Source organism: Pelophylax lessonae, assembly GCF_965119305.1.
Source record: "Pelophylax lessonae genome assembly, chromosome: 1".
In the NCBI taxonomy this organism is placed as follows: domain Eukaryota; kingdom Metazoa; phylum Chordata; class Amphibia; order Anura; family Ranidae; genus Pelophylax; species Pelophylax lessonae.
Genome location: NC_138768.1, coordinates 197,332,093 through 197,347,784, shown reverse-complemented (window position 1 = coordinate 197,347,784; position 15,692 = coordinate 197,332,093). Strand labels below are relative to the sequence as shown.

Genomic DNA, 15,692 nt, shown 5'->3' with positions numbered 1-15,692 from the left:
TGTGTTCACTGTACCCCCCCAAAGATTGTGTTCACTGCACCCCACAAAGATTGTGTTCACTGCACCCCAAAAAGATTGTGTTCACTGTACCCCCCAAAGATTGTGTTCACTGCACCCCAAAAAGATTGTGTTCACTGTACCCCTAAAAGATTGTGTTCACTGCACCCCACAAAGATTCTGTTCACTGTACCCCACAAAGATTGTGTTCACTGCACCCCAAAAAGATTGTGTTCACTGTACCCCCCCAAAGATTGTGTTCACTGCACCCCACAAAGATTCTGTTCACTGCACCCCACAAAGGATTTTGTTCACTGCACCCCAAAAAGATTGTGTTCACTGCACCCCAAAAAGGATTTTGATCACTGCACCCCAAAAAGGATGTTGTTCACTGCACCCCAAAAATGATTTTGTTCACTCCACCCCAAAAAGATTGTGTTCACTGCACCCCACAAAGATTGTGTTCACTGCACCCCAAAAAGATTGTGTTCACTGTACCCCCCAAAGATTGTGTTCACTGCACCCCACAAAGATTCTGTTCACTGTACCCCACAAAGATTGTGTTCACTGCACCCCAAAAAGATTGTGTTCACTGCACCCCAAAAAGGATGTTGTTCACTGCACCCCAAAAAGGATGTTGTTCACTCCACCCCAAAAAGATTGTGTTCACTGCACCCCACAAAGATTGTGTTCACTGCACCCCAAAAAGATTGTGTTCACTGCACCCCAAAAATGATTTTGTTCACTGCACCCCAAAAAGGATTTTGTTCACTGCACCCCAAAAAGGATGTTGTTCACTCCACCCCAAAAAGATTGTGTTCACTGCACCCCAAAAAGATTGTGTTCACTGCACCCCACAAAGGATTTTGTTCACTGCACCCCAAAAAGATTGTGTTCACTGCACCCCAAAAAGGATGTTGTTCACTGCACCCCAAAAAGGATTTTGTTCACTGCACCCCAAAAAGATTGTGTTCACTGCACCCCACAAAGGATTTTGTTCACTGCACCCCACAAAGATTGTGTTCACTGCACACCAAAAAGGATTGTGTTCACTGCACCCCAAAAAGATTTTGTTCACTGCACCCCAAAAAGATTGTGTTCACTGCAGCCCAAAAAGATTGTGTTCACTGCAGCCCAAAAAGATTGTGTTCACTGCAGCCCAAAAAGATTGTGTTCACTGCAGCCCAAAAAGATTGTGTTCACTGCAGCCCAAAAAGATTGTGTTCACTGCAGCTCACACACAGAAAAATGGATGTGGATCACTGACACCTGCCTATCTCCAATCCCACACCACACAGCAATATCGATTGTAGTTTGTAGAACACAGTTTCCCTAAAATTCAGCAGACTCTGTCCCTAACAGGATTGAGAAGAGATCGTAGATCAGGATTGAGTGCAGATTCACCCCACCCCCCACACAGCAATATCGATTGTAGTTTGTAGAAGACACTGACCCTATAATTCAGCAGACTCTATCCCTAAAATGCCTACAACTCGCCCTGCCTAAACACTCCGACCTGTCCCTCAATTCTATCCGGACACAAATGGTTTTTTCCTGCCTATCTTTCCCTAATCAGCAGCCAGCACATTGATGTGTGCTCTGTCCCTTAGCTAAGCAGCAGAATGACGCTGCTGCGGCGGCTGCCTCGAACTTATAAAGACTTGGTCACATGCTTCAGACGGCCAATCACAGCTACTAAGACATTTGCAGGCATGGCTGGGATGGCTTAAGGCACACCAGTTAAACGATTGTTGATTGGCTGTTGAAAGCCCGCCATGAAAAGAGCGCCAAAGCATGCAAAACCCGGAAATAAAACGACCGAACACGGATTTTTACCCGAACATACAGTAAAGTGTCCGTGTCCGTGTTCGGGTAAAAAAAATCCAATTATTCGGTACGAACACGAATAATACAGTCCGTGTTCGCTCAACACTATTCGTATCGTTCTAAAAGATTGTGTTCACTGCACCCCACAAAGATTCTGTTCACTGTACCCCACAAAGATTGTGTTCACTGCACCCCAAAAAGATTGTGTTCACTGTACCCCCCCAAAGATTGTGTTCACTGCACCCCACAAAGATTCTGTTCACTGCACCCCACAAAGGATTTTGTTCACTGCACCCCAAAAAGATTGTGTTCACTGCACCCCAAAAAGGATTTTGATCACTGCACCCCAAAAAGGATGTTGTTCACTGCACCCCAAAAATGATTTTGTTCACTCCACCCCAAAAAGATTGTGTTCACTGCACCCCACAAAGATTGTGTTCACTGCACCCCAAAAAGATTGTGTTCACTGTACCCCCCAAAGATTGTGTTCACTGCACCCCACAAAGATTCTGTTCACTGTACCCCACAAAGATTGTGTTCACTGCACCCCAAAAAGATTGTGTTCACTGCACCCCAAAAAGGATGTTGTTCACTGCACCCCAAAAAGGATGTTGTTCACTCCACCCCAAAAAGATTGTGTTCACTGCACCCCACAAAGATTGTGTTCACTGCACCCCAAAAAGATTGTGTTCACTGCACCCCAAAAATGATTTTGTTCACTGCACCCCAAAAAGGATTTTGTTCACTGCACCCCAAAAAGGATGTTGTTCACTCCACCCCAAAAAGATTGTGTTCACTGCACCCCAAAAAGATTGTGTTCACTGCACCCCACAAAGGATTTTGTTCACTGCACCCCAAAAAGATTGTGTTCACTGCACCCCAAAAAGGATGTTGTTCACTGCACCCCAAAAAGGATTTTGTTCACTGCACCCCAAAAAGATTGTGTTCACTGCACCCCACAAAGGATTTTGTTCACTGCACCCCACAAAGATTGTGTTCACTGCACACCAAAAAGGATTGTGTTCACTGCACCCCAAAAAGATTTTGTTCACTGCAGCCCAAAAAGATTGTGTTCACTGCAGCCCAAAAAGATTGTGTTCACTGCAGCCCAAAAAGATTGTGTTCACTGCAGCCCAAAAAGATTGTGTTCACTGCAGCTCACACACAGAAAAATGGATGTGGATCACTGACACCTGCCTATCTCCAATCCCACACCACACAGCAATATCGATTGTAGTTTGTAGAACACAGTTTCCCTAAAATTCAGCAGACTCTGTCCCTAACAGGATTGAGAAGAGATCGTAGATCAGGATTGAGTGCAGATTCACCCCACCCCCCACACAGCAATATCGATTGTAGTTTGTAGAAGACACTGACCCTATAATTCAGCAGACTCTATCCCTAAAATGCCTACAACTCGCCCTGCCTAAACACTCCGACCTGTCCCTCAATTCTATCCGGACACAAATGGTTTTTTCCTGCCTATCTTTCCCTAATCAGCAGCCAGCACATTGATGTGTGCTCTGTCCCTTAGCTAAGCAGCAGAATGACGCTGCTGCGGCGGCTGCCTCGAACTTATAAAGACTTGGTCACATGCTTCAGACGGCCAATCACAGCTACTAAGACATTTGCAGGCATGGCTGGGATGGCTTAAGGCACACCAGTTAAACGATTGTTGATTGGCTGTTGAAAGCCCGCCATGAAAAGAGCGCCAAAGCATGCAAAACCCGGAAATAAAACGACCGAACACGGATTTTTACCCGAACATACAGTAAAGTGTCCGTGTCCGTGTTCGGGTAAAAAAAATCCAATTATTCGGTACGAACACGAATAATACAGTCCGTGTTCGCTCAACACTATTCGTATCGTTCTAAAAATGTGGAATTCGTTAGAAAAAAAAATAGTAAATAAAACGCAATTTCATAAAAATATAAAAACAATTTTTTCAGTTCTGCACATATCTAATTAGGGGTGGAGAGCTGCTGTTTGAGCTGAAAATGAGCGGAAAACGCTTGTAAACCGCTCAAGTGACTTGTTTTCAGGCGTTTCTATTGCAATCTACGGGGCCAAAAATGCTTGTAATCTGCCAAAAAAGGTCATGTACTTTTTTGAGTGACAGGCATTTTGCTTCAGATGACAGATCTCCTATGTGAACAGGGGCCATTGAAATTAATGAGCGTTTTAGAGCTACAAGCTTCAAGCAGAAAATCGCTCAGGTGTGAACGGAGCCTAAGAGACATAGCCATGCACTGGAACGATTGTGGCATAACACCAATTCCCAGCCAGCATTCACCCTATATAAATCTGCCTTATTAAAATACATTTCCTCCCTCCATGCTGCCAAACAAGCCTACTTTGTCACTCTCATTAATACTCATTCAGTCCTCGTTGTCTCTTCTCTACTTTTAACTCTTTACTTTCTCCATGGCCACCTCCACTCAGTAAGTTGCTCACTATTCATGAGATTGCCAATCACTTCAAAAACAAGATTGATGCAATTTGTGGGGACATATCCACTGCACAGACATCTAGCCCACTTAACATACCCTGTACAAAACCACCCTAAACACTTTTGTCTTTTAGCCTTGCTATTACCGAAGAAATCCCTAAACTTTTCTCAGAAGCCTGCCTTACCACCTGTCCATTGGAACCTGTTCCCGCACAACTACTTTGGTTACCCTCTTTTTCTATCCGATGTTCCCTAACCCACATCCTCAATCTCTCCCCCTCTACTAGCACCTTTCCTTTCCATTTAAAACACGCGCTGATCACCCCCATATTTAAAAAGCCCTCACTGGACCCCACCAGTCTGAACAACGTAAGACCCATCTCCTTGCTCCCGTTTACCTGTAAACCTTTAGAACGCTTAGTCTTCAACCTTCTGAGCTCTTACCTCACTGACGACAAACTACTTGTCACTGACGACAAACTCCTTGACCCCTTACAGTCTGGCTTTCGCCTACTACACTCCCCTGAAACTGCCCTACTAAAACTCATTAATGTTTTACTAACTGCTAAATCAATGGCTACTACTCCATACTCATACTACTAGATCTCTTTGCAGCCTTTGATACTGTTGACCATCCCCTGCCCCTGCTCTCTCCTGGTTCTCCTCTTACCTATCAAAGCACTCCTTCAGTGTTACCTATAACTTTGTCTCCTCCTATCCACTTCCTCTTTCTATAGGGGCCCCCCAAGGTTCTGTTCTTGGACCCCTCCTCTTCTCCATCTACACCTCCTCCCTTGGTCACTTGAAAAACTCCAGTGTCTTCCAGTATCATCTGTATGCTGATGAAACACAAACCTATCCCTCTAATTTTCACCTCAGTCCATCAGTCTCCTCCTGCATTACTAACTTACTAACTGACATATCAGCATGGATGCCACACCACTTCCTCAAACTCAATCTTTCTAAAACTAAGCTCATAAAATTCAATCCTGAATAAAATTCAAAACACTAACAATAACATACAAGGCCATTTACAAATCTGTCCCAAGCTACATCACCTATCTTGTCTCCATATATTATCCTAACTGTCCTCTCCACTCCTCCCAAGACCACCTGCTCTCTAGCTCCCTTGTATACTCCTCCCATGCTCAACTCCAGGACTTTTCCAGAGACTTCCCTATCCTCTGGAACTCCCTATCCCAATCTGTCTGGCTATTCCCCACTCTGTCCACTTTGAGGCAATCCCTAAAAACGCATATCTTCAGGGAAGCTTATCTTGCCTTCAGCTAATAATTTATTCTTCAATTTTTCTCCCATTAGTTCATCCTTTACAGTTATTACCCTTTGTTCCAGCAGCCCCTCCTTTTAGATTGTAAGCTTGCAGTAGCAGGGCCCTCCTAACCCTCTTGTATTGAATTGTATTGTCTCCCTTTATATTGTAAAGCGCTGCACAAACTGTTGGTGCTATATAAATCCTGTATAATAATAATTAAAATTACAGTTCAGTATAGTACATGAACACATAATCTGTTGAGAAAATATGTTACAGAAATAAATGCATTGGTACACAAAGTGGCATGTAACTTTTCCACTGAGGGGCCCACAATTTGGCTCCATTGTAAATAGCTAGGATTTCTGTGTTGTGAGTATGTTAGCATAGAGACAGACTTATTAATTACTATAACAAATAAAAAAAACAGGGACATTTAGTTCACATATATTGCAATACATGTTTAAGCTGACCGACAGCTTAACCACTTAAGCCCCGGAGGATTTGGCTGCTAAAGGACCAGGGGTTTTTTTGCGATTTTTTACTGCGTGACTTTAACGGACAATTGCGCGGTCGTGCGACGCTGTACCTAAACGAATTTGACGTCCTTTTTTTCCCACAAACAGAGCTTTCTTTTGGTGGTATTTGATCACCTGTGCGATTTTTTGATCACGCGCTATAAACAAAAAAAGAGCGTAAATTTTGCAAAAATAACAATATTTTTCACATTTTTTTATATGAAATTCCCCAAAAAAAAAAGTAAAAATCAAAATTTTTTAACATTTTTCGGCCAATTTGTTTTATGCTACCTATGTTTGGTAAAAAAAATCGCAAAAAGCGTATTTTGATTGGTTTGCGCAAAAGTTATCGCGTTTACTAACAAAGAGAAAGATTTTTGTCATTTTTGGTGTTTTTTTTTTTAACGCGTAATGGCGGCGATCTGCGATTTTTTTTTCGGTACTGCGACATTGCGGCGGACAGATCGGACCCTTGACTGACATTTTTGACACTTTTGGGGTTACCAGTGACATTACTGCAGTAATCAGTGCTATACATATGCACTGTTACTGCAAAAATGACACTGGCAGGGAAGGGGTTAACTTTATTGGACAGGGAGGGGTTAAGTGTGTCCTAGGGGCGTGCTTTCTACTGTGTAGGGACATTGCTATTGGTGTAAAAGCAAAGATCAACCGTTCTACATAGTAGAACGGTCAGATCTTTACTTTTACACAGGGAGAACTGACAGGCAGCTTGTTTACACAAGCTGCTCTGTCTTTCTCCCTTCACAGGAGCGATCGCAGTGTGACTGGCGGACATCGAGTCCGCCGGTCACACGCACTGACTTGCCTGTGAACGAGCCGCGGCGGGCGCGCGCCTCGGCGGGCGCGCGCCCGCTCGCTATAGGCTCGCAAGTCAGTGACAGGCGAGTGATGTACCGATACGTCACTCTGCCTGGCCGGGGCTGACCGCCGCAGTATATAGTCGTGCGGCGGTCGGCAACCGGTTAAACACGTATTGCAATATACAGTATGTGAACTAAATATCCCTGTTTTTCATTCAATAGTTTGCTGGAAAGGGTGTAGCAGTGTGCAGAGAGTCCATCCAGAATTTGTAATGTTAATATGAGGTCATATCCCATTAGCACCTGATAGTTTATATACATGCACAAGTTATTGGCATTTGAGCACAGGTATATCTTTTATCTAATTAATTAATATAAGACAGCAACCAATAAGAAATCAACTTTCAGCTGCTAAGTGTGAGCTTAATAAACAAAGCTACTAGAAGTTGCTAAACGTTAATGCTCTTTACATTGTTGTATTAAATACTAGTTACAATTTTTTTTGCACCATTTACATTGCTGTGTCATTATGTCACTTCTGTTGTGTTCTGTTCTTCTGGTGTAAGCTGATATTGGGCCCGATAATGAGATCTAAAATGTCAGTCCTCTCTCTGGAGCCTTTTTATTCATGCTAACCAATGATTTACTTAAAATATACCAGGCTAGGAAAATAATGCAGCTTTTCCCAGGAGTGGAAAAGGCTGCATACGTGGGTACTGCTCCTTCAGCATTTTCAGACACTGCAGCCCATATTTATTTTAACACAACCCAACCTAAAACTGGTTCTTAACGCCCAGCCAAACCCTCCCTATTTATTACTGTAATGCAGCCGGGCTGTATTAATACATTCTCTTCTTTATGTGTATTTTTCCATATTAAGTGATGAAGCATGGAGTAAAAACTCCAAGTTAGCAGCCCGCTGGAGGGTCAAATTGCTGTACTTAAGTACAAGCAGTGGCCCAGGTCCCTACTGGTCCAATACTCCCAGATACACACACCAAACAACAGCATTCTAGCTATCTGAGTAGCAATGTGCACGAGTGGGGTAGGGAGGTGTCAGACCACTGGAAACTTGAATTGCTGGTTACGTGTAGGAGCAGCAGTCCAAATCCCCAGTGTGCTGCTAGCACAAGGTTTTTTAAACTTTGCTGTAGTGTGACAAAATGCACAGAAAGAATAGCATATGTATTATGCTTAAGTTATGCTTTAATTGAGCTATCATTGAATCATTTGGCTTGATGCACCATTTTTTTTTTTTAACCCTGAGCGGGTCAGGAATGTGCTGTAAACATACCTTTATAATATTAATACATACAGCACGAAGTGAAAGGAGAAATGAACAAATATTGATATTTCCACCTAGCTTCACGTGGGCACAGCATAGCACATGACTCTATACACATTTTTATTCATAGAACTTCAACAATTGAAATCCTGGGGTCAGAATTTATTTATCGAAATACAGAGCTCATCATTTTTCCTCCCGCCACGTGCCTCTTCCCTGATTTCTCTGTCAAAATCAATCACACTACTTTTACCCCGTCCCCACATGCCAAGGTTCTGGATGTAATCCAGGACTCTGAACTCTCCTGTCAGCCCCACATTCAATCACTGTCCAAATCTTGCCTCCTCAACCTCTGCAACATCTTCACCAACCTCCGCAACATCTCCAGCATATGCACCTTTCTAACCAATGACACCACAAAGCTCCTAGTTCACTTCCTGGTCATCTCACGCCTCGACTACTACAACTCCCTCCTCATGGGATTACCTTTACATAGGCTATTCCCCCTTCAGTCCATCATTAATGCTGCTGCCAAGCTCATCCACCTTATCAACCGCTTAGTGTCTGCTACTCCTTTCTGTCAATCCCTCCACTGGCTTCCATTTAAACAACAAATTAAATTCAAAATACTAACAACAACTTACAAAGCCATCTACCAGTCGGCCTTCAGTTACACCACTAACCTAGTCTCAAAATAGCAACCAAATATTTCTCTACATTCCTCCCAAGACCTCCTGCTCTCTAGTTCCCTTGTCACCTCCCCCCTTGCCTCCAGGGCTTTTCCTGAGCCTCTCCCATCCTCTGGAACTCCCTACCCCAATCTGTTTGACTATCTCCTACTCTGTTTGCCTTTAAACGATCCCTGAAAACACTTCTCTTCAGAGAAGCCTATCCTGCCCACACCTAACAACTGTACTTTTATTTTCTCCATCAGATCATCCCCCACAGTTATTACCCTTTGTATCACTTGACCCCCCCCCCTCTCTAGATTGTAAATTCTAATGAGAAGGGCCCTCTGATTTCTCCTGTATTGTGCACAAATTGTTAATGCTATATAAATCATTTATGATAATAATAATAATTAGAATAATAATAATAATCATTTTGTTTTGTTGTGTTTTGTTGAATGTTGCCTAAAACATGTGTGTGATCCTCATAAAATATATAGTGAATAAATAAAATAAAAATGACAATAAATTAATAAAGGTGCTATCTCCTTGAAACAATTCATGCATAAAAACATGATATACAAGTGAAGTCATGTTATATATACAAGTGATATATTACCTACATAATCCAATGATGATCAAATATAACAAGGTCCAACACACTATGTCATATGAATCTAATAATGGAAAAAGTGCTCTCAGTGCAAAAATGTGCAAAAAATGCAATACACAAATTATCACATAAATATCATAATCCAAAAAAAATTCATGAGTCCTTGTAGGATAATAAAGTGATCAGTGCAAAAAAGTGCAATAACAGTCTCTGGTGGTGAAATACAAAGGTGAATCCACTTGTGCTCCCCCTTCTCAGGCTCGCACCCACCAGAGGTATTAACCCCTACAGGGGTCACAGACACCAACAGGTAACTGGAAAATGCTCCTGATGATGTCATTCTGATAAAACGCGTAGAGCGTCATCGTGTCACTTCTGGCCTAGTATTTCAGGTCCGTGGAACGCATCGCATTCCGGATACAGCATACAGATGGATGGATTTTCACATACTGCTTTTATTCATTGCTTTATTGTAATTGCATTTACTTTCTTTAATACATTGATAATATACGGAGTTACACTATGAGATGCCTCGTTTTATCCATATACCCTGTGATGGGAGCCCCCAGTGACCTAACATACTGTTGGAGAAGGATATATACCATTTTCCAGTTACCTGTTGGTGTCTGTGACCCCTGTAGGGATTTAATCCTCTGATTAATCCTGAGTGCAGACCTGAGAGGGGGGGAGTTCGAGTGGATTCACCTTTGTATTTCACCACCAGAGGCTGTTATTGCACTTTTTTGCACTGATCACTTTATTATCCTACAAGGATTTTTTTTTGGATTCTGATATTTATGTGATCATTTGTGTATTGCATTTTTTTACACATTTTTGCACTGAGAGTACTTTTTGCATTATTAGATTCATATGACATTGTGTGTCGGGGCTTGTTATATTTGATCACCATTGGATTATGTACAGTGCCTTGCGAAAGTATTCGGCCCCCTTGAACTTTGCGACCTTTTGCCACATTTCAGGCTTCAAACATAAAGATATAAAACTGTCATTTTTTGTGAAGAATCAACAACAAGTGTGACACAATCATGAAGTGGAACAAAATTTATTGGATATTTCAAACTTTGTTAACAAATAAAAAAACTGAAAAATTGGGCGTGCAAAATTATTCAGCCCCTTTACTTTCAGTGCAGCAAACTCTCTCCAGAAGTTCAGTGAGGATCTCTGAATGATCCAATGTTGACCTAAATGACTAATAATGATAAATAGAATCCACCTGTGTGTAATCAAGTCTCCGTATAAATGCACCTGCACTGTGATAGTCCGTTTAAAGCGCAGAGAGCATCATGAAGAACAAGGAACACACCAGGCATGTCCGAGATACTGTTGTGGAGAAGTTTAAAGCCGGATTTGGATACAAAAAGATTTCCCAAGCTTTAAACATCCCAAAGAGCACTTTGCAAGTGATAATATTGAAATGGAAGGAGTATCAGACCACTGCAAATCTACGAAGACCTGGCCGTCCCTCTAAACTTTCAGCTCATACAAGGAGAAGACTGATCAGAGATGCAGCCAAGAGGCCTATGATCACTCTGGATGAACTGCAGAGATCTACAGCTGAGGTGGGAGACTCTGTCCATAGGACAACAATCAGTCGTATACTGCACAAATCTGGCCTTTATGGAAGAGTGACAAGAAGAAAGCCATTTCTTAAAGATATCCATAAAAAGTGTTGTTTAAAGTTTGCCACAAGCCACCTGGGAGACACACCAAACATGTGGAAGAAGGTGCTCTGGTCAGATGAAACCAAAATCAAACTTTTTGGCAACAATGCAAAACGTTATGTTTGGCGTAAAAGCAACACAGCTCATTACCCTGAACACACCATCCCCACTGTCAAACATGGTGGTGGCAGCATCATGGTTTGGGCCTGCTTTTTTTCAGCAGGGACAGGGAAGATGGTTAAAATTGATGGGAAGATGGATGGAGTCAAATACAGGACCATTCTGGAAGAAAACCTGATGGAGTCTGCAAAAGACTTTAGACTGGGACGGAGATTTGTCTTTCAACAAGACAATGATCCAAAACATAAAGCAAAATCTACAATGGAATGGTTCACAAATAAACATATCCAGGTGTTAGAATGGCCAAGTCAAAGTCCCGACCAGAATCCAATTGAGAATCTGTGGAAAGAACTGAAAACTGCTGTTCACAAACGCTCTCCATCCAACCTCACTGAGCTCAAGCTGTTTTGCAAGGAGAAATGGGCAAAAATGTCAGTCTCTCGATGTGCAAAACTGATAGAGACATACCCCAAGCGACTTATAGCTGTAATCGCAGCAAAAGGTGGCGCTATACAAAGTATAAACTTAAGAGGGCTGAATAATTTTGCACGCCCAATTTTTCAGTTTTTTATTTGTTAACAAAGTTTGAAATATCCAATAAATTTCGTTCCACTTCATGATTGTGTCCCACTTGTTGTTGATTCTTCACAAAAAATGACAGTTTTATATCTTTATGTTTGAAGCCTGAAATGTGGCAAAAGGTTGCAAAGTTCAAGGGGGCCGAATACTTTTGCAAGGCACTTTATATAATATATCACTTACATTCTTATGTATGAATTGTTTCAAGGAGATAGCACCTTTATTAATTTATTTACATTTTTTATTCTATTTATTCACTATATGTTTTTATGAGGATCACACAAATGTTTTAGGCAGTGCCACCTATACCTCTGTCCTATATTTAGCTATTGTCAGATTGCCCACAACATCACAGTCCCCAGTCTTAAACACTGCTATTACTAAAGAAAATAAAATAAAAATTCCAGTATGTATGCCATACTTTGCAGATGCTATAATTTTCACACAAACCAATCAATATACACGTATTGGGTTTTTTTTCCCCAAAGATGTAGCAGAATACATTTTGGCCTACATTTATGAAGAAATTCAATTTTTTTTTATTTTTTATAGCAGAAAATAAAAAAATATTGTTTTATTTTTTTCAAAATGTTCAGTTTTTTTGGGTTAGATAATACAAAATAAAAAAAATTGTGGTGATCAAATATCACAAAAGAAATCTCTGGTTTCGTGAAAAAAGGTAAAGTAGCGCAGTGCTAAATAGCAAAAAATGGCCTGGTCATGAAGGGGGTAAAACCTTCATGAGCCCAAGTGTTTAGTTTGTGCATGATTGAGTATTCAATGTTTTTTCAAAATGTTCAGTTTTTTTGGGGCTAGATAATACAAAATAAAAAAAATTGTGGTGATCAAATATCACAAAAGAAATCTCTGTTTTCGTGAAAAAAGGTAAAGTAGCGCAGTGCTAAATAGCAAAAAATGGCCTGGTCATGAAGGGGGTAAAACCTTCCTGAGCCCAAATGGTTAATTTGTGCATGATTGAGTATTCAATGTGTACACAATAACAGTTTATTCAAAGACAATTCTTGGTCCTTTAGTAATCAACCCCAGATCAGAGACTTTTGGCATTGACACACCTTTGCCAAGATGCATTGTCAGGAGGGTGAAAGAAGTTTATTTTTATAGTAAGAACTCATTCAGATGGATGTACCAATTCTTACACCCATGCAAAGGGCTGTCTTCACCCACAAGGGATGCACATGTGTTCTGTGCAGCCACTTGCAGGCAACCTGTTCAAACCAATGACAGGCAGGTGACTGCATGGACCTGCACAAATCTCCAAGCCATGGGTGTCTGCATAACTTTTTCCAGGGGGGGGGGGGCATCATTTTAAGGTCACCCATGCCCCACCCCTTTTCAACAATTTAATGAAGGGGAGGGGCTTAATCATTATACTTATTTTGAGTATTTATTTTTAAAGAGCAAACAGCAGCATTTATTTTTAAAGCATTTCTTGACCTAAAAAAAAAAAAACTGACCCTGTTAAAGCATGTTATACAGCACAGTGCTTTGCTGTGTAATTTGTCCTCTTCTATCACCTAAAAGACCTGGCTGATCCTGCCTGGCTATGTCCTCTCCTCTGTAAACTGACCACGGTGTACTATGGCTGCTGTGCCCTGACACTGTGGTAAGTCATCCGCAGCCCTCCTGTCCTCCTCTATCCTCCATCCCTGCCTATCTGCTCCTGTGTCAGTGCCCCCCTCTCCTGCTACTGTAGTTTCATTTAAAGTTTCATATCCGGTCTACAGTCTGTTTAATAACCCTGTGTGCCCCTGTGTCTGTGTTTTAGAAAAATAAGCCATTCTTTACAAGTTTTCAGAGCGCCACTCGCCGCTCACATGACCCGCTATCCTCTTCTCCCCCTCCCCTCCCGACTGACATCAGTGAGGAATCCTCTGCCCTGCCCACTGCAAGCAGCTGTCAGACAGGGAGAGAAGAGAGCCTGACGGGTTACGTGAGCGGTAATCAGCCCTCTGAAAACTGATAAAGAACGGCATATTTTTTTAAAACACAGACACACAGGATTATTAAACAGAACAGACAGGATGATATAAAGTGGCTTAACAACCACTTGAAAGGGATAATTGAGATTCCAGGGGGGGCATTCACCCCCCCCTTGCCCCTACCTGCGGACACCCATGCTCCAAGCACACCCTAAGGTGTACATCTGTGTACAGTCAGGGATGTATTTAGAGATCCATGCAGGTCCATGCGGTCACTTGCTCATACTTAATTTCAACAGGCTGATGACACGAGGCTTCACGGAACACCTTTGCATCCCGCACAGTTGAAGCCGGCCTTATGCATGGGTGTATGAATTGTTATATCAGTGTGAATGAGGCATTAAGGAATGTTGTAGTTATCCCTTCAGCCCAAGCCTGCTTAGTGGTGTTTCCTATTATAGTATGGATGCAGGCAGCTGCCTCCATGGGAGGAAATAGAAGAAAGCGGGGCTACAAGTTCCATTATCATATGATGGCTGATATATACATAATGTGAAAGAAGTTGATAAGCTGTTACTTCCCAGCCAGTCTGCTTTTCTTCATGTTTGTAATATGTACAAAAAATATTTTCTATGTCATGTTTCTTTTTTAGGGCTCCATTGTAAAAACATGTTCTCTGTGAACTTCAATAGGAAACCAAGGCCAACTTCCAAGTGACAAGCCACTTTTCTGCTTATGAACACACAATAGATCTATACATTTATATATTTATTTGTAATATTGCAACATATTTACTCCCCCCAAACTATCCCACATATCATAAACAATGTCTTTGAAACCTTTAACATGAAAAGTGCACAAAGTATGGTTTGTAAGTAGGTTCAGTAGATGATGGAAGTGTGAAATGTCCTCTTTGGTTAGACAATGGCTCGAATGTTTCAGAAATGTCTCCCATCACAACATCTGGACATATAAACCATCAATGTCAATCTGTAACTATGATGAAACGAAAGCACAAACTGTGGTATTCTTCCAGTCCTCCAAACTCAACTGTGTCCCATCCGTGTTTTCTGAGTTTAAATAATTACTTCTCCGCTGTGTTTAGAGCAATGGCATCATGCTACAAAAAGGTGCATCTCTAAACAAGTCCACATGTATTTATTGTCATATATATGTGGGCAAGAAAAATGTAACTGAGCCTTTACTTTGGTATTAAATAACATTTTTTCTTTACAAAAAGTATTTAGAAATAAAGCTATGTATAGATGATGGGACTGAAAAGGTTAAGTCCCCTTGTCCTTTAAAATATGTTTCACCCCCACTCATAAATAAATAATGTCTTTCTTGGTCTCTCTTCCATGCCAAGATCAATATCTCTTAACATCTTACTTATTTTATTACTGCTTTTGGTTTTCTGGGCCTGATTGAAAGTTGTTCAGAGGAAATCTTTGGTTTTGCTTAAGTGTCCGTGACATTTAATCATGACTTTCCTTGCAGTTTAATTCCAACCAGTCAATCAGTTAATCCACTTCAATTGATTCTGTGCTCTCCGTTATCGGCTTGCACTCATTGGGCATCCTCTGATGTCGACTCAGCTGTGTAGCTTGTGTGAAGCTCCTCTCGCACCTCTCACACCTACAGAAGACAAGAGAGAAAAAATAAGACCATGGATCTTGGCTTTTGGGTGTCAGAAGTTTTCTCACCATGTCTAATAAGAACAGACACTCAAAAGTGGCTTCAGCTTTCACTATCCCTAAAGGTTTAATTGGTGGCTACTAGCAGTGTCTTAGTGACTATGATAGGGCATGGCCCATCTGATTCAGATCAGAAGAATCTGTCAATAGAAAGGGGGAAGGTGATTTCTCTAGAGAGGCCTGTCTTGTCCCTGCACTGATCACTGTCACATCAAATAGATAAAGA

At 41.5% G+C, this 15,692-nt stretch overlaps 1 protein-coding gene across 1 annotated transcript in view; it reads right to left on the bottom strand.

The window, feature by feature from the left end:
- Positions 1–14,527: 14,527 nt before the first annotated feature.
- The window catches only part of PRDM6 (PR/SET domain 6), a 190,267-nt gene continuing 189,102 nt past the window's right edge, over positions 14,528–15,692 (bottom strand). The window contains exon 9 of the mRNA XM_082260864.1: positions 14,528–15,407. Within this exon, the coding sequence (XP_082116990.1) occupies positions 15,293–15,407 (115 nt within the window). The 3' untranslated portion in view covers positions 14,528–15,292. The remainder of the gene's footprint in view (positions 15,408–15,692) is intronic.